This window comes from Brachyhypopomus gauderio, unplaced genomic scaffold, assembly GCF_052324685.1.
Source record: "Brachyhypopomus gauderio isolate BG-103 unplaced genomic scaffold, BGAUD_0.2 sc217, whole genome shotgun sequence".
Lineage (NCBI taxonomy): Eukaryota > Metazoa > Chordata > Actinopteri > Gymnotiformes > Hypopomidae > Brachyhypopomus > Brachyhypopomus gauderio.
Genome location: NW_027507038.1, coordinates 72,501 through 91,589, shown reverse-complemented (window position 1 = coordinate 91,589; position 19,089 = coordinate 72,501). Strand labels below are relative to the sequence as shown.

Sequence of the window (19,089 nt, the reverse complement as noted above, 5' to 3'; positions counted from 1 at the left end):
AATTTGATTCGTTTATTCAGAGAACATTGGAATGCCTCTGCTAAGAGGGCTTTCATTTACCCACAAGCCCTTACCAGACTAGTCCTCCCCAACACAGAGCTGAGCTGCAGACTTCTGTTTCGGAATTACAACAATCACTGCTTTCCTCATATTGGCCCTAATTTGCCTTTATTGAACTGATAAAATGATAACACATTAAACACATTTGCCAGCATGATGAAAATTTAGGGTTATTGCATTGCACGATTTTTAACATTATTCAGCCAGGCGATTTTTCATTTAAATAAGACGGCCCGAACCATTATTTCATAATTATTATAGCAATTTCTCCATGCAAAAAAGGGTCACTTTCCTAACTCAGCAAAGACATATCCCTATTAAACTAATTTGCCTACATGCAAATTTTTTGTCATTTTTACCTCATTAACTATTTATCATCACCATGGAAAAAATGTATGCAGCGAGGGAAGGAAGCTGTGAGACAAAGCTGAAACTAATATTTTGCAACTCTAATGATTTTTTGCATCCTTAATTAGATAGGAGAAGGTTGATATGATTAGGTCAGGATGTAGTAGTTTTCATTAAAAATACATTTCAGAAACTGTATTCCAAACGTGCCCTAGCAATTAAATAATGAAACCAACGTGTTCCTTATTATGGACCCAATTAATATAGGAGAGGGAGAGACGCCTGGGTTTAATAACAAGGAGCAACAAGGCTTTCATTAGCAAAGAACAGGAGAAGGAGAAAGCAAAGCAAACCGCCCCTTTCTAGGTATAGCAACACAGCTACAGGACGCTTCCAAACTGCACCGCACCATCGCGGGCCTGCAGGATTTAACATCGTCCGCTCCATCGCAGCACCTAAAAACACCTTAGCTGTAGTCATTTTGACTGATCGGATCATTTATTTAGATAAGGCTCTCAACTTTCAGTGAGGCCCTTCTGAATGCCGTATGTTAATAGACCAACTCAGAGCAGCGTATTTCTAATAGAAAAATTAAATAATATCTTAGCCTTTCACTTCTAGGCCACCCTGCATTCACTATTTTGGATAAATTTTACATTGTAATGATTAACAAGAACATGTACAATTACCTAAACCAACATTTCACAAGTGTTTTATTTGTTTTAACACGTACTGAGTGAAGGATGTGAATGAATTCAAACTGACTTTTAAAGATGTAGCCAAGTGAATCTGGATAAGATATTTCTTACTGATCCTAATACAACATGAATCCAGCTTATTGGTGTTTTAGGTGATGAACTGTTACCCACTATGGAGCGTGGAGTCAAATTCCAGTCCCACAGTGGCCCTATGAACCTCCAGAACAGGAGTTCAACACCCTGTTAAACCAACGGGTTTCAGACCCACTCTAGGGGAGTCATGAGCTAATTAGCAAGCACTGAATGAGCTGAAACACATGTGCTGGAATTGAGCTTCGAGCCGTCCATGTTAGTTTGTCCACACAACTAACTGAAGCTGCTATACTATAGTGAACTAGAATTTTTTAATATAGCTTATGAATCACAACATACGTTTCAGTCAGTCTGTCACCACAAATGGAATATTTCAGGTTAAAGAAATTTACAGCATCGATAAAAATGTTTCTTGTTAGGCACAAATATCATATACAATACACAAATGATTAATAGTATTTATATTTACTGTTATTAACACTGTTGTTACATACAACTGTAAATTCAAAGAGGCCTGGGGATGCGTTTTAACAGTTGCTCACCATTACAGGCGAAATATATTGAGCCTTAAATGAACGTTCTGTAGAGGGTCATCTCATTCACACGTTGAGCTGCATGACTTATTAAGACACGACTTCTCTAGGTGTTGTACATCAAAAACATTTCAAATGTTTTGATCTTAATTTATTTTTAAAAGTGAAATGGTTAGAAAGTGAACTCACATCCTAGAATTTATTACAAAACAAAACAAAAAACCCTCATTATTTCACTTACATTTGAGCGTATTTTAATAACATACTGTGTAATCCATAAATATTACTACAACAATGAAAGCCATTTATCCCAGGATGCACCTCTACATTTACAGCACCACACAGAGAAATGAAGATTAAACACTGCTTTTCAATTGAAGTCCCCCTCCTTAACCACCTGGCATCTTTCACTAGTTTTATTTGAGCACTTAAAGTATACAGATTAACACAGAAGAAGTAAATACATAACAGTAGTAAACAGTAGTAAAGTGTTAATGGTAGTTGTTTCCCTTAAGCATTAAAACAATAAAATAATAATAATAAAAAAAAAGAGATCCACATTCAATAACACCCTCAAATAGCTTGGCGTTATTATCGTCAAACTTGTAATTTTCACTGAGCGATTATAAAACCTAATCTGATTTTTTTTACTCTTTAATTACCTTTGTAATATGGCTCAGATTCTTTCAGGCCATGCAATCAACATTATTGTTCCTACTTTAAGATATTACACTGTGCTATTAGCATCTGACTGCTGAGTAAGTCTACACATGAAACACACAAATGCCAAGCATGAAAAAATTGTTGGTTATTAAATCAAGCAAAAAAAATTTCAATTGTCTATTTGCATTAAGATTTTCAAAATGTTTTGAAATATGCCTTACATATTTTAAATCGAGTCAACTTCCCATATTAACAAACTGCGAGAATGTGTTTGCCATCAAGGCGGCGCGTCTGTGCGACGAAGGCAAGCTTCATGCCCGCCGTTTCCTGCGTTCCTACCCTGCATTGTAAGCATCAGCACGGAGCTGTTGATCAGTGACAGAAGGAGTGATGAAGAGGAAGGGAAAGAGGGAGAGAGGGAATGAGACAGAGAGAGGAGGAGGAGGGAGCAGGGCCTAAAATCATAGCATGTGTGTAATGAGGGCATTAATTATGTATAGGCGTTGGTGCAGATGGACCTCATTAATTGTCTGCCGTCACCTTCTTGATTACTGTACCTGGGAGGGAGGTACTAATGCCTGCCGCGCACGAGCAGGTAACGCAAACTGTTTTGTCACTGCCCGGCTGACAGTGACGGAGCAGGCCACGTGGCGCAACTCTAATCTGCGCCGTAATTCACCAGAAACTTCGCGGTGACATTGATTGTGCTAATGGCCGCTGATAGCCCCCGAGATGTTTTCGCAAGCGAAATCGCATCAAGATTTGTGCACAGCCGTGCCGTTTGTCTCCGCGGCTCTCCTTAATGTGTTTCCACGGGCGGAATTTCGGGAACACCCAAGGTGCTCTGCAAAACAACGGATTGGAGCGACGGGGTGGTTGGTGGGGGGGTGGGGGGTGTGGACCTGTCGCGGGAGGCAGACTGCAGATTGGAGAGCTAATGATGAGCAGACTGTTCTGGTGTTTCTTCATCTCTCTCTCTCTTTCTCTCTGTCTCCCCCCTCTCTTATGAATTATTAAGAGAGTGATAGGTGAGCCCTTCCTTGTGATCTGTGGCCTCAGTCTAGCACTTGCTGCATGGCTCACATCATAAGCCTCCATTTACAACGTGTTGTCTTGTGTGGCGGTGGGGTAGCCTACAGACACTGTTACAAAATTACAAGAACCTGAGCGATGTGAACATCGTGCACGTCAACGAAACGCTCCATCGCACCCGCTGCTTTGCACCCTCATGTCACCGACTTTAGCAGCACATACAGCCAGATGAGGAGGCGGGCCGGGCCGGGCCGTCCAGCCCAGTAGCTCCACACGCTCCTCTAAATCTTCCGGCTGACTGGCAGCCCGTGACCGGCGGCTCCGGCTCCAGAGCCAACAATGAGCGCAGGACTCCCTGAAAGCGAACCCAAAACAGGAACACAAACACAGGCAGAGGTGAGGCTGGAGGGCTCGGTGGGAGGGGCTGCCCCGGTTTGGACGGGGTCAGTGGGAGGCACCTGCACGCACCCCCACAACGCAGTCCCACCCTCTGCAGCCACTTCCGAAAATGTTTGTTTACCTTGGAGCTGAGAGCCGCAGCTTCAGTTACAGGAGGCCTCACAGGCCTGGGGCAGTCATAAGGCCTCACTGGCCTGCAGCAGTATTGAAGCCTGACAGACCTGGGGCAGTTATGAGGCCTGATAGGCATGGGGCGGTAGTGAAGCCTCACAGGCCTGGGACAGTAGTGAGGCCTGATAGGCGTAGGGCAGTAGTGAGGCCTGATAGGTTTGGGGCAGTAATGAGGCCTGATAGGTTTGGGGCAGTAGTGAGGCCTGACAGGTTTGGGGCAGTAGTGAGGCCTGATAGGTGTGGGGCAGTAGCGAGACCTGACAGGTTTGTGGCAGTAGCGAGGCCTGACAGGTTTGTGGCAGTAGCGAGGCCTGATAGGTTTGGGGCAGTAGCGAGGCCTGACAGGTTTGTGGCAGTAGCGAGGCCTGACAGGTTTGTGGCAGTAGCGAGGCCTGACAGGTTTGTGGCAGTAGCGAGACCTGATAGGTTTGGGGCAGTAGTGAGGCCTGACAGGTTTGTGGCAGTAGCGAGGCCTGATAGGTTTGTGGCAGTAGCGAGGCCTGACAGGTTTGTGGCAGTAGCGAGGCCTGATAGGTTTGGGGCAGTAGCGAGGCCTGACAGGTTTGGGGCAGTAGCGAGACCTGATAGGTTTGTGGCAGTAGCGAGGCCTGACAGGTTTGTGGCAGTAGCGAGGCCTGACAGGTTTGTGGCAGTAGCGAGGCCTGATAGGTTTGGGGCAGTAGCGAGACCTGACAGGTTTGTGGCAGTAGCGAGGCCTGACAGGTTTGTGGCAGTAGCGAGGCCTGACAGATTTGTGGCAGTAGCAAGGCCTGACAGGTTTGTGGCAGTAGCGAGACCTGACAGGTTTGGGGCAGTAGCGAGGCCTGACAGGTTTGTGGCAGTAGCGAGACCTGACAGGTTTGGGGCAGTAGTGAGGCCTGATAGGTTTGTGGCAGTAGTGAGGCCTGACAGGTTTGTGGCAGTAGCGAGGTCTGAGAGGTTTGTGGCAGTAGCGAGGCCATGGCTAGGCTGCAGCGCCATCACATGCATCTCAATATGAGACGTGGGTGTGGAAGGGACAGGCCCCGTCATGAAGAAAAGGTCACTGATGTCTGCTGGGCAGCAGTGTGTGAAAGCACGTCAGTTGAACAGCAGTTAAAGGGGTGGATGGGAGGAGAGAGCAGGAGAGGGAGAGACACACTGGTAGAGGGAGGGAAGGACACAGAGAGAGAGGGCAAGCCAAATCAGAGAGGAGGGGGAAGAGAGGGAGAGATGCGGAGGAATTCCCCTACACTGACACTATATCCCTGTCTGATTGTGTTAGTGCTCCGGAGGTCATCCTGCAGTCACAGGATGTCTCTCTTCCTGGTCTGGAGAATCCTGACCCTTTTATTCCTTCATTTCTTTTATGGTGTCTCTTTATCCAGATTAGGACATGTAACACATCTGAAATAATGTCAGTGAGCATAAAAATGAAAATATTACATTGGATTTTTCATCTTAAATAATTTCAGCAAAGAATCTCAATGATAATGCTATTAGTCTAATAGATGACTAGTCTCGGCTGTTCTGGGGATCAGAAGTCACTTCGCTGAATAATTCTTTTTAGCTTATTGAGATCTGTAACATTTTGTGGTAGAATAATGTTGGCAGTGGGGAAGAACAAGGCTTTGATTTCCACGACTAACAGCTCTTAGCCCTGCTGCTCTGTCACAGATCCACGTTTCTTTTAATTTCACCCTAATATGTTGCTCGTCGAGTCAGCTGTCAAAACACCGGCAGCTGGAAGCGGCAGAATTGAGTGCACATGTTGAGAGGCGTACGGGTCCTGACCCGCTCACGGCCCACTCCTGCAGAATGTGGAGGACAGGAGACAGGCTGGACAGGCCACGGAGGACCGACTGCTCTTTGGAGACATTCCGGGTGGCTGGGATCTTTAAGGAAGAAGATCTTTTTACTTCGTATTAAGGGATAGACGAGGAGTTTTGGTCAAATAAAAAATCAACGATAAAAGTTCTGCCACTGTGCAGATAAACCCAACCTGCGTTCGCACTAGATTGATATGAAAGTTGTGGTGTGTTTTCTCTTTCTTGTCTTCCCCCCTCACACACTTTGACCTTGGCTCTCAGCGACTGCCCAGAGGGATGGAGGGGCAGTGATTACGCTTGTGTACTGTGTGGAGCAGATACCGCCCCTTTTGCTGTAGAGGAGTCTCTAATCTCTGATCAGTCCCGTGACCTTAAAGATAGCAGACAGGAGAGGAAGCCGGGACATCTTCACTCCGCCAGCACCAGGTGTCTCCGTGTCTTCCTACATTAACTCACATCAGTTTGTTTGTCAAGTATTCTGAAACAATACATATGCTTCCATGAAGTAGAAGAAAATACTGAAATTCCTTTTTTATTTGAACTCACTAAATCTTTCAGGATAGCTCAGAAATGTCAACTATCTGTACAGCAGCTATAGACTTTGTCATTTTTGCATACTATATATTTGATTTAATAGTGATTGGTTGTGTTTTCTAAATTAGATGACTATCAAATCTATATGTTGATTTACATATTTATATATTCTATAGATTCTCATTTACATATTCATGTTGTTGTTTATTCATAACTAAACAACAACAATAATACTAATTAATCAGCTACATTAACTAATTAACTAACTACATTACAGTTAACTATGATTAACCAATGTCATTATTACTATAAGATAAACATGGCATATAAGACCTGCTGTGCTGTAGAGCAGCTGAGAAATCTTGCATCATTTTGTCGAGCTTCTCTGTGAGCATCCGTGTGCCTTTTCTCCAGGGTCAGTGGAACTTTCGTTTGTGCCAGCCACATTAGCAGACAAGGGTGTGCAAAGACCTTCATCCAAAATGTGTGGAAATAACCTTAATTTAAAAGCATTTCGCCGTCAGCCTCTCCAAACAAACAAACGTTGGAGAGCGGATCTCTTGCAGGTGTGCTCGGGCCAAGCTGCTGAGTGGTGGATCTCTTCACACACCTGTCTGTGGATTCAATTGGCTCTTTAAAGCAGTTATAAAAGCAGATTAGTAACAGGGAGTTATGCAGATGCCTTAGTGAGATAAGCTATAGCCTGGATTCTCTCTCTCTCTCTCTCTCTCTCTCTCTCTCTCTCTCTCTCTTACTCTTACCCATTCCTTCACTCTATCCTCTTTCTCAGTCTGAAGTCAGACCTTTTTGTTGTTTAGGTTTATTTTTCAGAATATTCTCACCAATTCTTTGTCACTCTTGTGTTCTTGATAAGAGCTCCATTTAAAGCCGTACCCATAGATCAGAGGCAGATGGCTTCTCCACACAGCAGTCCCAGAGCCCAGTGGAAGAGCTACAGGGTCCCGTTCTGTTTCTGATCCTAACTGTTTTGATGGTCTTCTCCTTCCTCTGCCACATAATAAAAGCCTGTATTTTCTCAGGTTTTCTATAATAAAACCTCGCCGCTGCCGCTTCTCGCCGGTGTGTGATTGGTTGTGTATGAGTTGTATCCGTGTTAAAATTGTAAAGCGTCCTTGGGTATATAGAAAGGCGCTATATAAGTTGAACATTCATTCATTCATTCATTCATAAAAGTCATTTTCCGGTTGAGGGTAAGGTCCTGGTTTGGATGGAATTCAACCTTCTGCATTTTAATAATATAGAGAGGTATCTCCCATTCATAGAAATGGTATGAAATTATTATTAGTCAAAAATATAAATGTTATTATGAGGCAAAGTCTACACATAGACAAAGACGCAAAGACACACAAACACAGAGAAGCCCAGTTGTGTCTGTTCATCAAAGAGAAAGTGGCCTACTGAGACTTAGTCACTCCATGGTCATTTAGCCAAGTCCTGCAAATCTGTGTGTGTGTGTTTTGTGTGTGTGTGTGTGTGTGTGTGTGTGGTCATATACTGCCAGTTTTGTGTGCATGAACAGAAACACAATTCTGGTATTTAAAAGACTGTGAGAAACTGTGAGTTTAACTGTTGTACATTTGAGACTATGTTTGGGTCTTAGTGCAACTTCTGATGTTTCTGTGTCCCTGCCAGTCCTTCTGTCTCTGTGTATCTCTGTGTGCACTGTTGGCATCCTCTTCTCCACCTTGCTATCTCCTGACCCCTCCTGACCTCACGGGCTCCTGTGACCCTTCTGGTCACTGCTGGTCTGGACTGACTGTGGCTGGCTCACGAAACCAAAGACCCAACTCTGCCTTTCCGAACCATGCTGCACCATATCTGCCATGTGCCAGTACCGTACAAATAACCCAGCCTGTCCACCACACACACACACACACACACACACACACACACACACACACAGACTCATTCAAATGCACCTGTCAGTGTGATGAAGCACTCGCCCGCAGGGAAGCATTGTTTACATTTTCACTCCACTCTTCGTAAAAGTGAGATTCTAATTATTTTCCCCCACTGTAAATTAAAGCCAAGCGGGACAGAACCAGGAGCCCGGCGGATCCAGATGCTATGCTGCTCTGTCTGTGTCTCCAGTCTAAAGTGTGTGTAGAGCACTGGGTGGTTCTGTGTCTCCAGTCTAAAGTGTGTGTAGAGCACTGGGTGGTTCTGTGTCTCTAGTCTAAAGTGTGTAGAGCGCTGGGTGGTTCTGGGCTCCAAGGTCAGCAGCTCATACTCATGAAAAGGGACAAAAAAAGCCCAGAGAGAGTGAGAGAAAGACATAGGTGAGGAACTTCGTACACACACACACACGTGCTTGCAAACGCACTTGACTTTGCTGTTGTGCTCATTACACGCAAGTCTAGAGATATGCAGCCGAGTGGAATACATTATTCCTCACATTTCATACATAATAATGTGCCAAAATTGCATGGCGTTATTTGTCATCCCGATGACTAGAGAAGGAGATGGGGAGAGAGAGAAGGGAGAGATTTAATTAGCCCAAAGTGCAAGCAGACGGGAGGTAAAATTAGGCTAATAGCGAAAGCTGCAGATGAGTGGGTCCTGTAATGATGCCACTGTCTTACTCACAGTGCTCAGAGTGGGATGAACTTGGGCTTAGGCCCACAAACCTCCATCTCTCTGAAGGATGGCCAGGGCATCTCTCTCTCTCTCTCTCTCTCTCTCTCTCTTACTCTCTTACACTCTCTCTCTCTTACTCACTGTCTCACTCACTCTCTCTCTCTTTGACTCTCTCACTCTCCCTTCTCTCTCTCTCTCACTCCCTCTCACTCACTCACTCTCTCTCTTTCACTCTCTCCCTCTCCTTCTCCTACTCACTTGGTTTATGGCATCGATAGGAAAGGTCAGGGTTTTCACTATTTTCAGATACTTGACATTATTAAAAAGTGAATTCAGAAGATTACAAACCAGTTTCCTGTAGGTGAACACCGGTCATAAACATAGGCTGTGCGTGTGTGTGTGTGTGTGTGTGTGTGTGTGTGTAAGCTGCCCCACACAGTGCCACTGATAGCTGGCAGCTCCTTTCTCCTCTCTTTACTGTCTGTGCTTTTTGTTCCTGGTCCTGCCCTTCTGCTCTTAACACTGTGTTTATACAGCACACTGTTCCCACCGTCTGGCCCGCCGCCATCACTTTCTCCCCTGATGCACTTACAGCGTATTTTATGAACCACACCAGTCTCGTATTGTCCTTCACCGCCACAATTACGACTCCATTACGGACCAGCTTGTCTGCGTGCTGCCGGCACGAAGCGCACGCAGCCCTCGCGCCTGCAACACGGGAGACGCTCGCACTCCTGCGCGACACTTATCGAATCTCCGATATCCATTTTTGCAAATCTGGAGTCGGGTAATCTCATTTAGCCGGGCCCAGGCCCGCTTCGGCAAGACCGGAGCGCTGCCCCCCGCTTTTATTTCCACTTCCTGGATGCGCGGGCCGTCTGCCGCATTTGCCGTAACGCCTGGGAAATGCGGGATTTATGCTGGGGCCAGGACTCGTGCTCCGATGTTTATAGGCCTCAAAGAAGCAGCGACTGCCTCTCCTGATGCAAATAAAGAGACTGATACAGGCTCTATCAGATCCCCGCGTACAGACGCCCACGATAAATCCAGGCTAGATTGGATGGAATTAGGTTAGCTCACTTGAATGCTATCTGCTTAACCCACAGATGGGGTCTCTGAGAACACCCAGGCATCGAGTCTAAATCAGTCACTTAGCGCCAGTGGGTCTGGGACAATGGTGGAGAAAACACTCGCCTTACACACGCGCATGTACTCACGCACACACACACACGCATGTACGCACAAACCAAGCCAGGCTAACACCCATTGATTTATTACATTTATATAAATGAATTAATGTAAGATCCATTATGCAACAAAACACAGAGCAACTGAACCATACCATGTTGTCTATGTATGAGTGTATGTACGAGTCTGTGTGTGTATGAGTCTATGTGTATGTATACATTATGTTATCCTTGCAAAAACTGTAGCGGAAGCTCCAATCTCAGCAGAGGGATGAGGTGAGATGATTTGATTGAAGCAGTAACTGCTAGCAACATTCCCTCACAGTCCCAGAGTTGAGCTACTATTGCATAACGAGTCTCCTAGCCTTGGGAAGCCACTGGTTTTCTCTAAAACCGCACACAGCACAATGTGAGATCTGATTGGCCATGGGCCCGTGCGTGTGCATGGAGACCACACAGGGTTCTGATGTGGGAAAGGCAGCATGGACTGTTCTGAGACCAGCTTAGCCGGCGCACGCCGAACGACTTGGAAAGGGGAGTGTTTCTAATTTACGTGGTAATTTCTTTCTGATGGCTTTAGAAGTCTCCTCTGATGGTGCACAATGAGAGTGTTCTCTCCGGGCTGTCTGTACTTAAGAGGTGTCTAATTACGCAGGGTAATGACTCTCGTGCTCCGGGCCACGGTGGGCAGTGTTTAGGCAACACGCGTAGGTAGCGGGAGAACCGTGCTGGTGGTGGTGCGCGGTGAAATTAGAGAGATGTTCCGGCCTGACCCCGCCTGCCCCTTCTCTCTCCTTCACTGGGTTGTTTTCTTTTTTTTTTTTTCAGAGGACTTGTAATTACCGAACCAATTAAGGGGTCACCTTGGGTTTATAAACTCAAAGTGCAACCCGAAAAAGTTCTCGCCGCGTTCCAGCCGCGCTGAGGACGTCAAAGGCCCGACAGACGCGGTGCAAGTGTGATGGGAAAGATGAGAGGGAGAAGAAGGTTTTGGAGGAGGATCGGGTCAGAAAACAAACCGAAGGGGTGGGAGAGAGAGAGAGAGAGAGAGAGAGAGAGAGAGAGAGAGAGAGAGAGAGAGAGAGAGAGAGAGAGAGAGAGAGAGAGAGAGAAAGTGACTCATGCAGCACATGAGTTCTTGCACTTTGCTAAGCTGATGTCAGGCCTGCCCCAGCATGCTGGTGTGTTCTGCTGTCCCCGACCCAGACCCTCTCTCAGGAGAAGAGCACCTGGTGTCCTCCATCCACAGTCTGGTCCAGTTCTGCTGCTGGAGCAGCAGGTCACATGACCTCGCAGCCTGGCCACATGGCTGTGCTGGACTCTCGTGGGCTGAACAGCTCTCCACTGCGTTGACACTAAATGTACAAAAGAAAATAGGGGCTTGCATTCATATTTTATGTATTACCGGCCAAGTATATTGTTTTTATGTAAATGTGTTTGTCTGTGTGTGTGTGTATTTGTTTATGTGCACGTCTAGCATATGAATTTGACTTTACCAGGAGGGCAGATGATGGAGCCCTGGGTTGGGTGTAAGCTAGCTGGCCTGGCCAAGAGGCGCCGTGATCTTCACACTCCGATGCCTCTGAATCCCATGACCTATATAACATGTTACACGCCTGGCTTGCTCCCTGCATTCTCCTATTAGAGCGGGAAGGCATGTAACAGGTTCAGACCATGCTGTGTAGCCCACATAAGCGCCACCACAAGGATTCGTCCACTCAGATCACAGCTGTCCCACCTGATACGTGCTGCAGTGGTAACCATAAAGGGATAGCTCAGCCAACGCGGGATAATCTCAGGCCATAAAAGGCGGATGGTAGCGCCACCACGCAAGGCGTCGCGTCCCGCTAGTTTTCACTCTGCTAATGTGAAAACTGAAGTGTTAGCATCTCCGGATGAACTATCCCTTTAATTGACTCCAGCACACCTGATATAGTGAGATTCTCAAACTTTTAAGTTTTGCTTTACCCCATTTTTTTTAGAGGGGGGGCAGAATAATCCTGTGTGCTCAAGTGACATGCCAGAGTTTGAGATCCATGTTAATAAGAGGCTAGGGGGTGATATCATTCATTTCTTTCTTTGCTCTTTTAAGGCCTGGATTTAAAGGCCTTTTCTCTGAGGCTGTGCTCTTTGTGCCAGACCAGGTTTGGGTCTGGGTGAGTAATCTGGCAACCCGATACCACCTCCACCCCCCAACCTCCACCACCCTGCATTCCTGCCTCAGCGCGCTGGGGATCATCAGAAAGGTTGAAGAACAGTGGTAAATTACAGGGGATTACTGTCAACTGACTCGGGATTTGATTCATCTCCGAAAGCGCTGAACTGTGGTGGCAGGTAGGGCCAGGTAATTGCGTCAAAGTGAGCGTTTGTGCAGGTATGCGGCACTAAGCCCTTCACTCCTCCACCCTGTTGTTTTGACTGTGTGGGCACAGACGGGGTGGCTCACCTTCCCCGTCCAGACTCCTGTCCCTCGCCCAGACCCTTCGTCCTCCCGTCAAACCCGCCGCCCGTCTCCTGTCTCCGTCTGGACTGTTAGTCTCCTGCTGTTTGATCATTGGTATGGATAGAGAGTGGTATCTAATGCAGGGAGGGGTGTTTCTCATTAGGTGGCAGTGCATGAATACATCTGGACGGAGGAGGAGCCAGGAACATCCCCGCCCCCCGGGGGTGTGGCCTCCACAGTGGGAGAGAAGAGCACCCATGTGTCCATCTACACATTGTACGTCAGTGGCCTGCGTCAGCGCTACAGACAGTTCCTCAGACAGCCCAATGGAGCTATCATAGAGGTGGGCCTGCCCTCTCTCTCTCTCTCACACACACACACACACACTCACACACACACACACACACACACACACACACACACACACACCCCACTACTAATGTCCTGTGGGCTGCTGGCTACATATAGTTCTGTTTTTCCCGCTCTAACGCACCTGATTCAACTAATCTGCTAATTATCAAGGCCTTCGGGAAGTGGGTGAGGTGATGTCAGAGCAGGTCGCGTGCTCCCCAGGTCTGGCGCTAGTACGCGGTTCTCCACCACCACCTCCACTCGCGCTCTCCTCCTCCCCACCAAGCCTCCTCCCTGCTCCGCGGCTCAGGAGGAGCAGGTGGGAGGGGTCTGACGCAGACAGCGGGACAGAGATGAGGAGCAGGTCACCAGAAAACGAACACGGCCTCAGCTACCCTGGTGCTGACCACACCTCTCTCCGTCCCCTCCACTGGAGACTGGAAGAAAATAAACCATGTGAAAGTTCCTCTCCCTCGCACCAGGACTGTCCGGCCCGGGGGCGGAGCCGTCAGTCAGATCAAAGAGAGCTAAGCGAAGAGTTTTGCTGTCTTCCTCGCCCCCCCCCGAGCCAGTGCCGGAGCCCCTCTCCTTGGCCCTGAGCTCCGAGCTTCGAGCAGGGGCGTGTTCCCGAACGCCCCCGTGTTCCGGCTTCACTTTCACACGGCGCTGCACATTACTGCATCCAGTCGGGCAGCACCGAGCAGACTGCTGGCCAGATTGCCGTCTAATTAAATGTACCACGGATTCCACGCGGTAACAACTGCAAGCACATGAATTAACTCTCATCCCCTCGAGAACAACCTGCATCAGCACAACAAAATTAATATTTTAAAACTTGCGTGTCAAAAGCGGCAGATTTATGCTGGGCGCGTGTCTGCGTCTCGCTCGCAGGGCCGACGCTCGGCTTAATGGAGGATCGCGAGTCTTTTGAGTGATGACGGTACCGCAGCCACACGCCATATCTGTCAGCACGTAGGACTCAACGCCATGGCACCGCAAACACACACACGTAACACGGAGAGACAAGCAGTGACCCGAGAGCACTACTGGTCTGCAGAGGTTTCCAGTCTTGAGAATTTGTATGAATTGAATTTGAATGCTTTGGCAATAATAACCAGCTCTAGAGTTGAACAGTGCAGCTGTTCACCAGAGAGCCCCACAGATGTACACATGCATCAGCACGATGGAGATGTGGTCATCCTCACCTTGTGCTGAGCTGTGGAACATCATCACGTCACCATTACCCCATAGAACAGACCAGTTGACGCTGCACCCTGCTCAGTGTTTTACCAGATCGGTGACACCTGATTCTACCCCTGAATTGCACCTAATTGAATCGGTTGCAACCAAGGAGCAGCTGGACTGAGGGAGAACCATCATGCTGCTGAAGCCACCTCCTCACTGCCTCAGCACTCCCAACACCAACAGCCCTCATCCAGTCGCTAGGAGGAGACACCTCCCAACAGGGCCAGGAGCAGACACCTCCCAACAGGGCCAGGAGCAGACACCTCCCAACAGGGTCAGGAGTAGACACCTCCCAACAGGACCAGGAACAGACACCTCCCAACAGGGTCAGGAGCAGACACCTCCCAACAGGACCAGGAGCAGACACCTCCCAACAGGACCAGGAGCAGACACCTCCCAACAGGACCAGGAGCAGACACCTCCCAACAGGACCAGGAGTAGACCCCACCCCCCCAACAGGGCCAGGACCAGACACCTCCCAACAGGGTCAGGAGCAGACACCTCCCAGGAGCAGACACCTCCCAACAGGGTCAGGAGCAGACACCTCCCAGGAGCAGACACCTCCCAACAGGGCCAGGACCAGACACCTCTCAACAGGGTCAGGAACAGACACCTCCCAACAGGGTCAGGAGCAGACACCTCCCAACAGGACCAGGAGCAGACCCCACCTCCTAGGACCAGACACCTCCTAACAGGGCCAGGAGCAGACACCTCCCAACAGGGCTAGGAGTAACCCCTCCCAGAGGCTGGCTACAGCACAGCCTTCACCTTCCCTTAAGCAACTCAGCAACTCACAGCCCTAAAGAGTGAAAAGCCTCTTTTCATCTTGCAGCCCCAAAGAGAGAAATGGCTCTGCATATTCACTCTTCCCTGAATATATACATTACTAGCTTTATAAGGCTTTATAGGAGTAGCCAAAGGGCATTTCCTACTCTATGAAGGACACTCAAGCTGATTTTGTGTGTGTGTGTGTGTGTGGTGGCTTATGGTATTCTGATAGCAGTGCATGACTCTTATTTAAGATAATGGCCTCTCAGACAAAACGAACTGTTGAGGAGCTCCTGCATTCAAACCTTACACATGCACACACACATACAGGACATCATTTTATATAGAAAAATGAACGAATGACCATAAAATTTTTTTATTATTAATAAAATTCATTATTATATATATTAATTATTAAACTAGACACTGTGATATGGTAATATATGTACTGACAGGATAAACTAGGCCTTCTTTGGTTGGACACCTGTAAATATAAGTTATACCATTGGTTGAAAGCATCTCTTCCTAACTACCCAGGGGCAGAATGAGTTAAAGAAGTTAAAGAACAAATTTGTTTGTTTATTTTAAGGAAGAAATTAAACAGTACCTGCTATTACGAAGCTTTTAGTTAAATATAGGCGTAAACTCTTCACCACATACTGACTGTTGTTCCGGGACATCGGTGTTAAAGGCCGATAAAACTCATGTCCGTTATCGTAATGTGGAGAAGGCTGTTTTTAAGCACGCTTAAGAAGAAGCCTCCTCAGCATACGGGCTGAACGTGTGCTGGATATAAGGGGCTGTTTAGTCATTCCAGCCTACCTTTATTGCGCCACGATAATGTTAAACCCAAACTTAGAAATTGCTTCTGAAATGAAACCGTTATTTAAGCAGATGTTTACCACCTTACGAATGGCTCGGAACTTTATTTTATAACAGCTCGAACTCGGACGCAAACGTAAGTACTCAGCTCCTGATTGGGCGCACTGCCGCTTCGTCTGTAGAAACAAGATGGCGTTGGACGTAAATGTGTGTGGATTCATTAGGCTTTGCGCTAAAATAGCAGTGGCTTTATGTGTTGCTGCACGCCTTTTCTCTCAGGCTACGGTTTAAGTGTCTGCGGCGTAAGAGAACGTCATTCTGGCCAACTGGGCTGTGTTGTTTCTCCAGCCCATATGCCGAACGGAACATATGCGAGGCCTGGCGCCTCTTCTGTGAAACTTCCATTAAAAATGCGCAACTAAAGCTCCAACAGCTTGAGTATTACCTTCACACAAATTATTTATGTTTTTCCGACACACACACACACACACACACACACACACACACACACACACACACACACACACAACAAACAACCAGGATGCATTAACACAGACGCTTTGTTACGTGAGGGAGATCTGCGGATGTTTTCGACCTCTGCAGCACGTGGAGAGTAACTAATGTGCAACGCAGACAGACATAAAGAATTAAAGGAAGAAATTGAGTTTTTGCAAGGTTGGAATTGGGGCAGATTCTGTATTACAAATGTTCCCCAACTTCGATGATCTGCCAACCTGTTCCTACCTGCCGTAGTGCTTGATTTCACTAAATTATCTTGAATCTGCAAATTGGTTATGACTGTGTCATTGAACAGAGCCTCTGTCCCAAGGCTGCGTCTGTGTCCGGAGGTGAGTTGTACAGAACAATATGGGCCCGTCAGATTTAGCGTGTCTCCCTGGGTCGGGTAGTACTTCTCAAATCCGCCAGTAGGAGCGCTCTTCCTTTACCCCGCGTACACCCCATGCGTCTGCACTAACCTCCTCTTATACGCCCTGGCCCAGGTCGGCTTTCAGAATGTGAGAAAGTTAACCTTTGAGAAGGAACCTCGAAGCTATGTTAATAGACAAATGGCGTCAGTTCACCCTCAACCCCGGCCCGATATCATAATTACTCCTGCATGTGGTTGATTGCTGCCGTAGAGCTGCAGACCGCGGTTCATGTGCTATGGGGTTGTCGTGAAGCTTCAGAAATACAGAGGTGATCTATTCTACCAACGCCTTTCATTATCTGCTCTGTATGGGTGCGCGAGTGTGCATGCGTGTTCGGCTGTGTGTGGCTGTGCGTGTCTGCGAGGAAAAGATGTCCTTGGCTGCGTGCGCGTGTGTGCGCGTTGCATGTAGATTTGTTTGCCTGCGAGCTGTAAGCCTGACCGGCTGCATGTGGAGAGCTTGGGCGGTGGAGGCAGCAGTTCTCCTGCAGGCTCGCGCCGCTCAAAAAGTGCTTTTCACCTTTTCTGAGCTCCCTCATCTACAGAGGGAATACGCGCACCTTCTCAGATACCCGGGTACTTCTCAGCACCGCGTATCACGTTACCGACGAAGGCGCGAAGAGCCGCGTAGGTTTGTTTGTCAGAACGAAGGGGTCGTTTTCAGAGTTCGCCTTCGGCCGTTTGCGGTCGCTCGCTCTTGGTCTTGCAGGTGACGGGGGACCCGGGCTGTGCGGAGGCTCAGCGCTTTGTTGGAGGTGAAAGGATGGAGCAGGAGGAGACGGAGCAGGGCAGGAGGAGGCCCAAACACACCCTCAGGGAGCGGAAGTGGAGGAGACCCCTGTGGCGTGAGTGCTGCTTCCTAACGATCGAACGGCATGTAATTTACAGATACGCTGCTCTCCGAAATTCCTGATGCGTGGGTGTTTGGATTTGCCATGGATTTCTCTGTGTGTGTGTGTGTGTGTGTGTGTGTGTGTGTGTGTGTGTGTGTGTGTGTGTGGGTCTGCGTGTGTGTTTCAGCCTCTAACAGGGTAGGACCTGTCGGAGCAAGTGACTGAGAGCCTGATACGGTACCGAGGGTCCGTAGCCACTGAGTTAACAGTGCTTAAAGACCCTCCGCCCCCTCCGCCCCCCCCCCAGACGATAGAGGTTCTCCGCACCACAGTGATGTCACTTCCTCTGTAGTGCTGGGCGGGGCAGTGTGTCTCCTAAAGCTACGCCCATCCACTCTTAATGTCAGAGGCTGCAGTGATACATTAAATTAACAGTTTCAAACATGGCGGTGAGCCCATGTTTTCCCTGCAATATCTAAAGACACAAATATCTCGCACATAAATACTTCACATCCACATTTTCACAACCCTTTTAACATTTTGTCTCGGTGTAACCAACCCACAAATCCTATAAGCATAAACACCGAGGTGAGGAAACCGCGCGCCCCCAGATGGCCCCAGACGAGACACGCCCCACCGGGCGCCACGGTTACCCAATAAACAATGTAAAGTAATGTAAATGATTCCATCAGGAAATAAATGCTGGTCGTTACGTCGGCGCTGCCGTCTCCGCCGTGTGAGAAATGACGATCCTAAAAGTCACTTATCAGCGGCCAGTGATAAAATATCAGTATTGGGAGATCATTAGGCAGGATAATATTCCTGCTGCCTTGATTTGTATTGAGTATGTGTCTGCTGGCTGGTGCTTCGATGAAATGAACTGGCCCACAAATCAGGCCTTAATGGGAACCTACTTATACATACGGCTTAATTAAAGGTTGTGGGCTTATTAACATGTGTCTGTAGCTGCAGCTCAGAGAGACGGCGACCGGCTCTCGTGCCGGACCAGGTTGTAAAGGTTTTATAGATAACCTATCATTATTAAAGCCCATTGCTTAATATCGGATCTTAATAACCTGTCATTTTCATTGATGATGATTCTCTTTATGGGTGGCCATTATGGGTGAAAGTTGCTGCTGGATTACAGGGCGCATGTGTGTGTATGTGTGTGTGTGTGTGTGTGTGTGTGTGTGTGTGTGTGTGTGTGTGTCAGTCAGGGGGGTGGTCTGTCTGAGATGGTCTGGGACTTCTGTCCCCTCTGCAGTCATTTTGCTTGCTGTGGCCACTGAACCCTCTCCAACCAGAAATGTTTTGAGCTGCTGGATGTATCTCTCTCTCTCTCTCTCTCTCTCTCTCTCTCTCTCTCTCTCTCTCTCTCTCTTTCTCTCTCTCACTTTTTTACTTTCTTCTTTCTCACTCACTCACTCTCCCCTCTCTCTCTCTGTCTCTCTCCCTCGCTCTCTCTCTCTCTCTCTCTCTCTCTCTCTCTCTCTCTCTCACCCTCCCGCTGGATACACTCTTCACCAGCACTGCTATGTACAAGGGCAAACCTAGCAGAGACAGAGAGCTACATAT

At 47.8% G+C, this 19,089-nt stretch overlaps 1 protein-coding gene across 1 annotated transcript in view; it reads left to right on the top strand.

The window, feature by feature from the left end:
- LOC143503130 (uncharacterized) overlaps window positions 1-19,089 on the top strand; it is a 52,890-nt gene that overhangs the window by 33,346 nt on the left and 455 nt on the right. The window contains exons 9-11 of the mRNA XM_076995573.1: window positions 12,731-12,910; window positions 17,391-17,526; window positions 17,702-19,089. The exon at window positions 17,702-19,089 is cut by the window's right edge and continues 455 nt beyond it. Coding sequence (XP_076851688.1) covers window positions 12,731-12,910; window positions 17,391-17,526; window positions 17,702-17,739 — 354 coding nt within the window. The 3' untranslated portion in view covers window positions 17,740-19,089. The remainder of the gene's footprint in view (window positions 1-12,730; window positions 12,911-17,390; window positions 17,527-17,701) is intronic.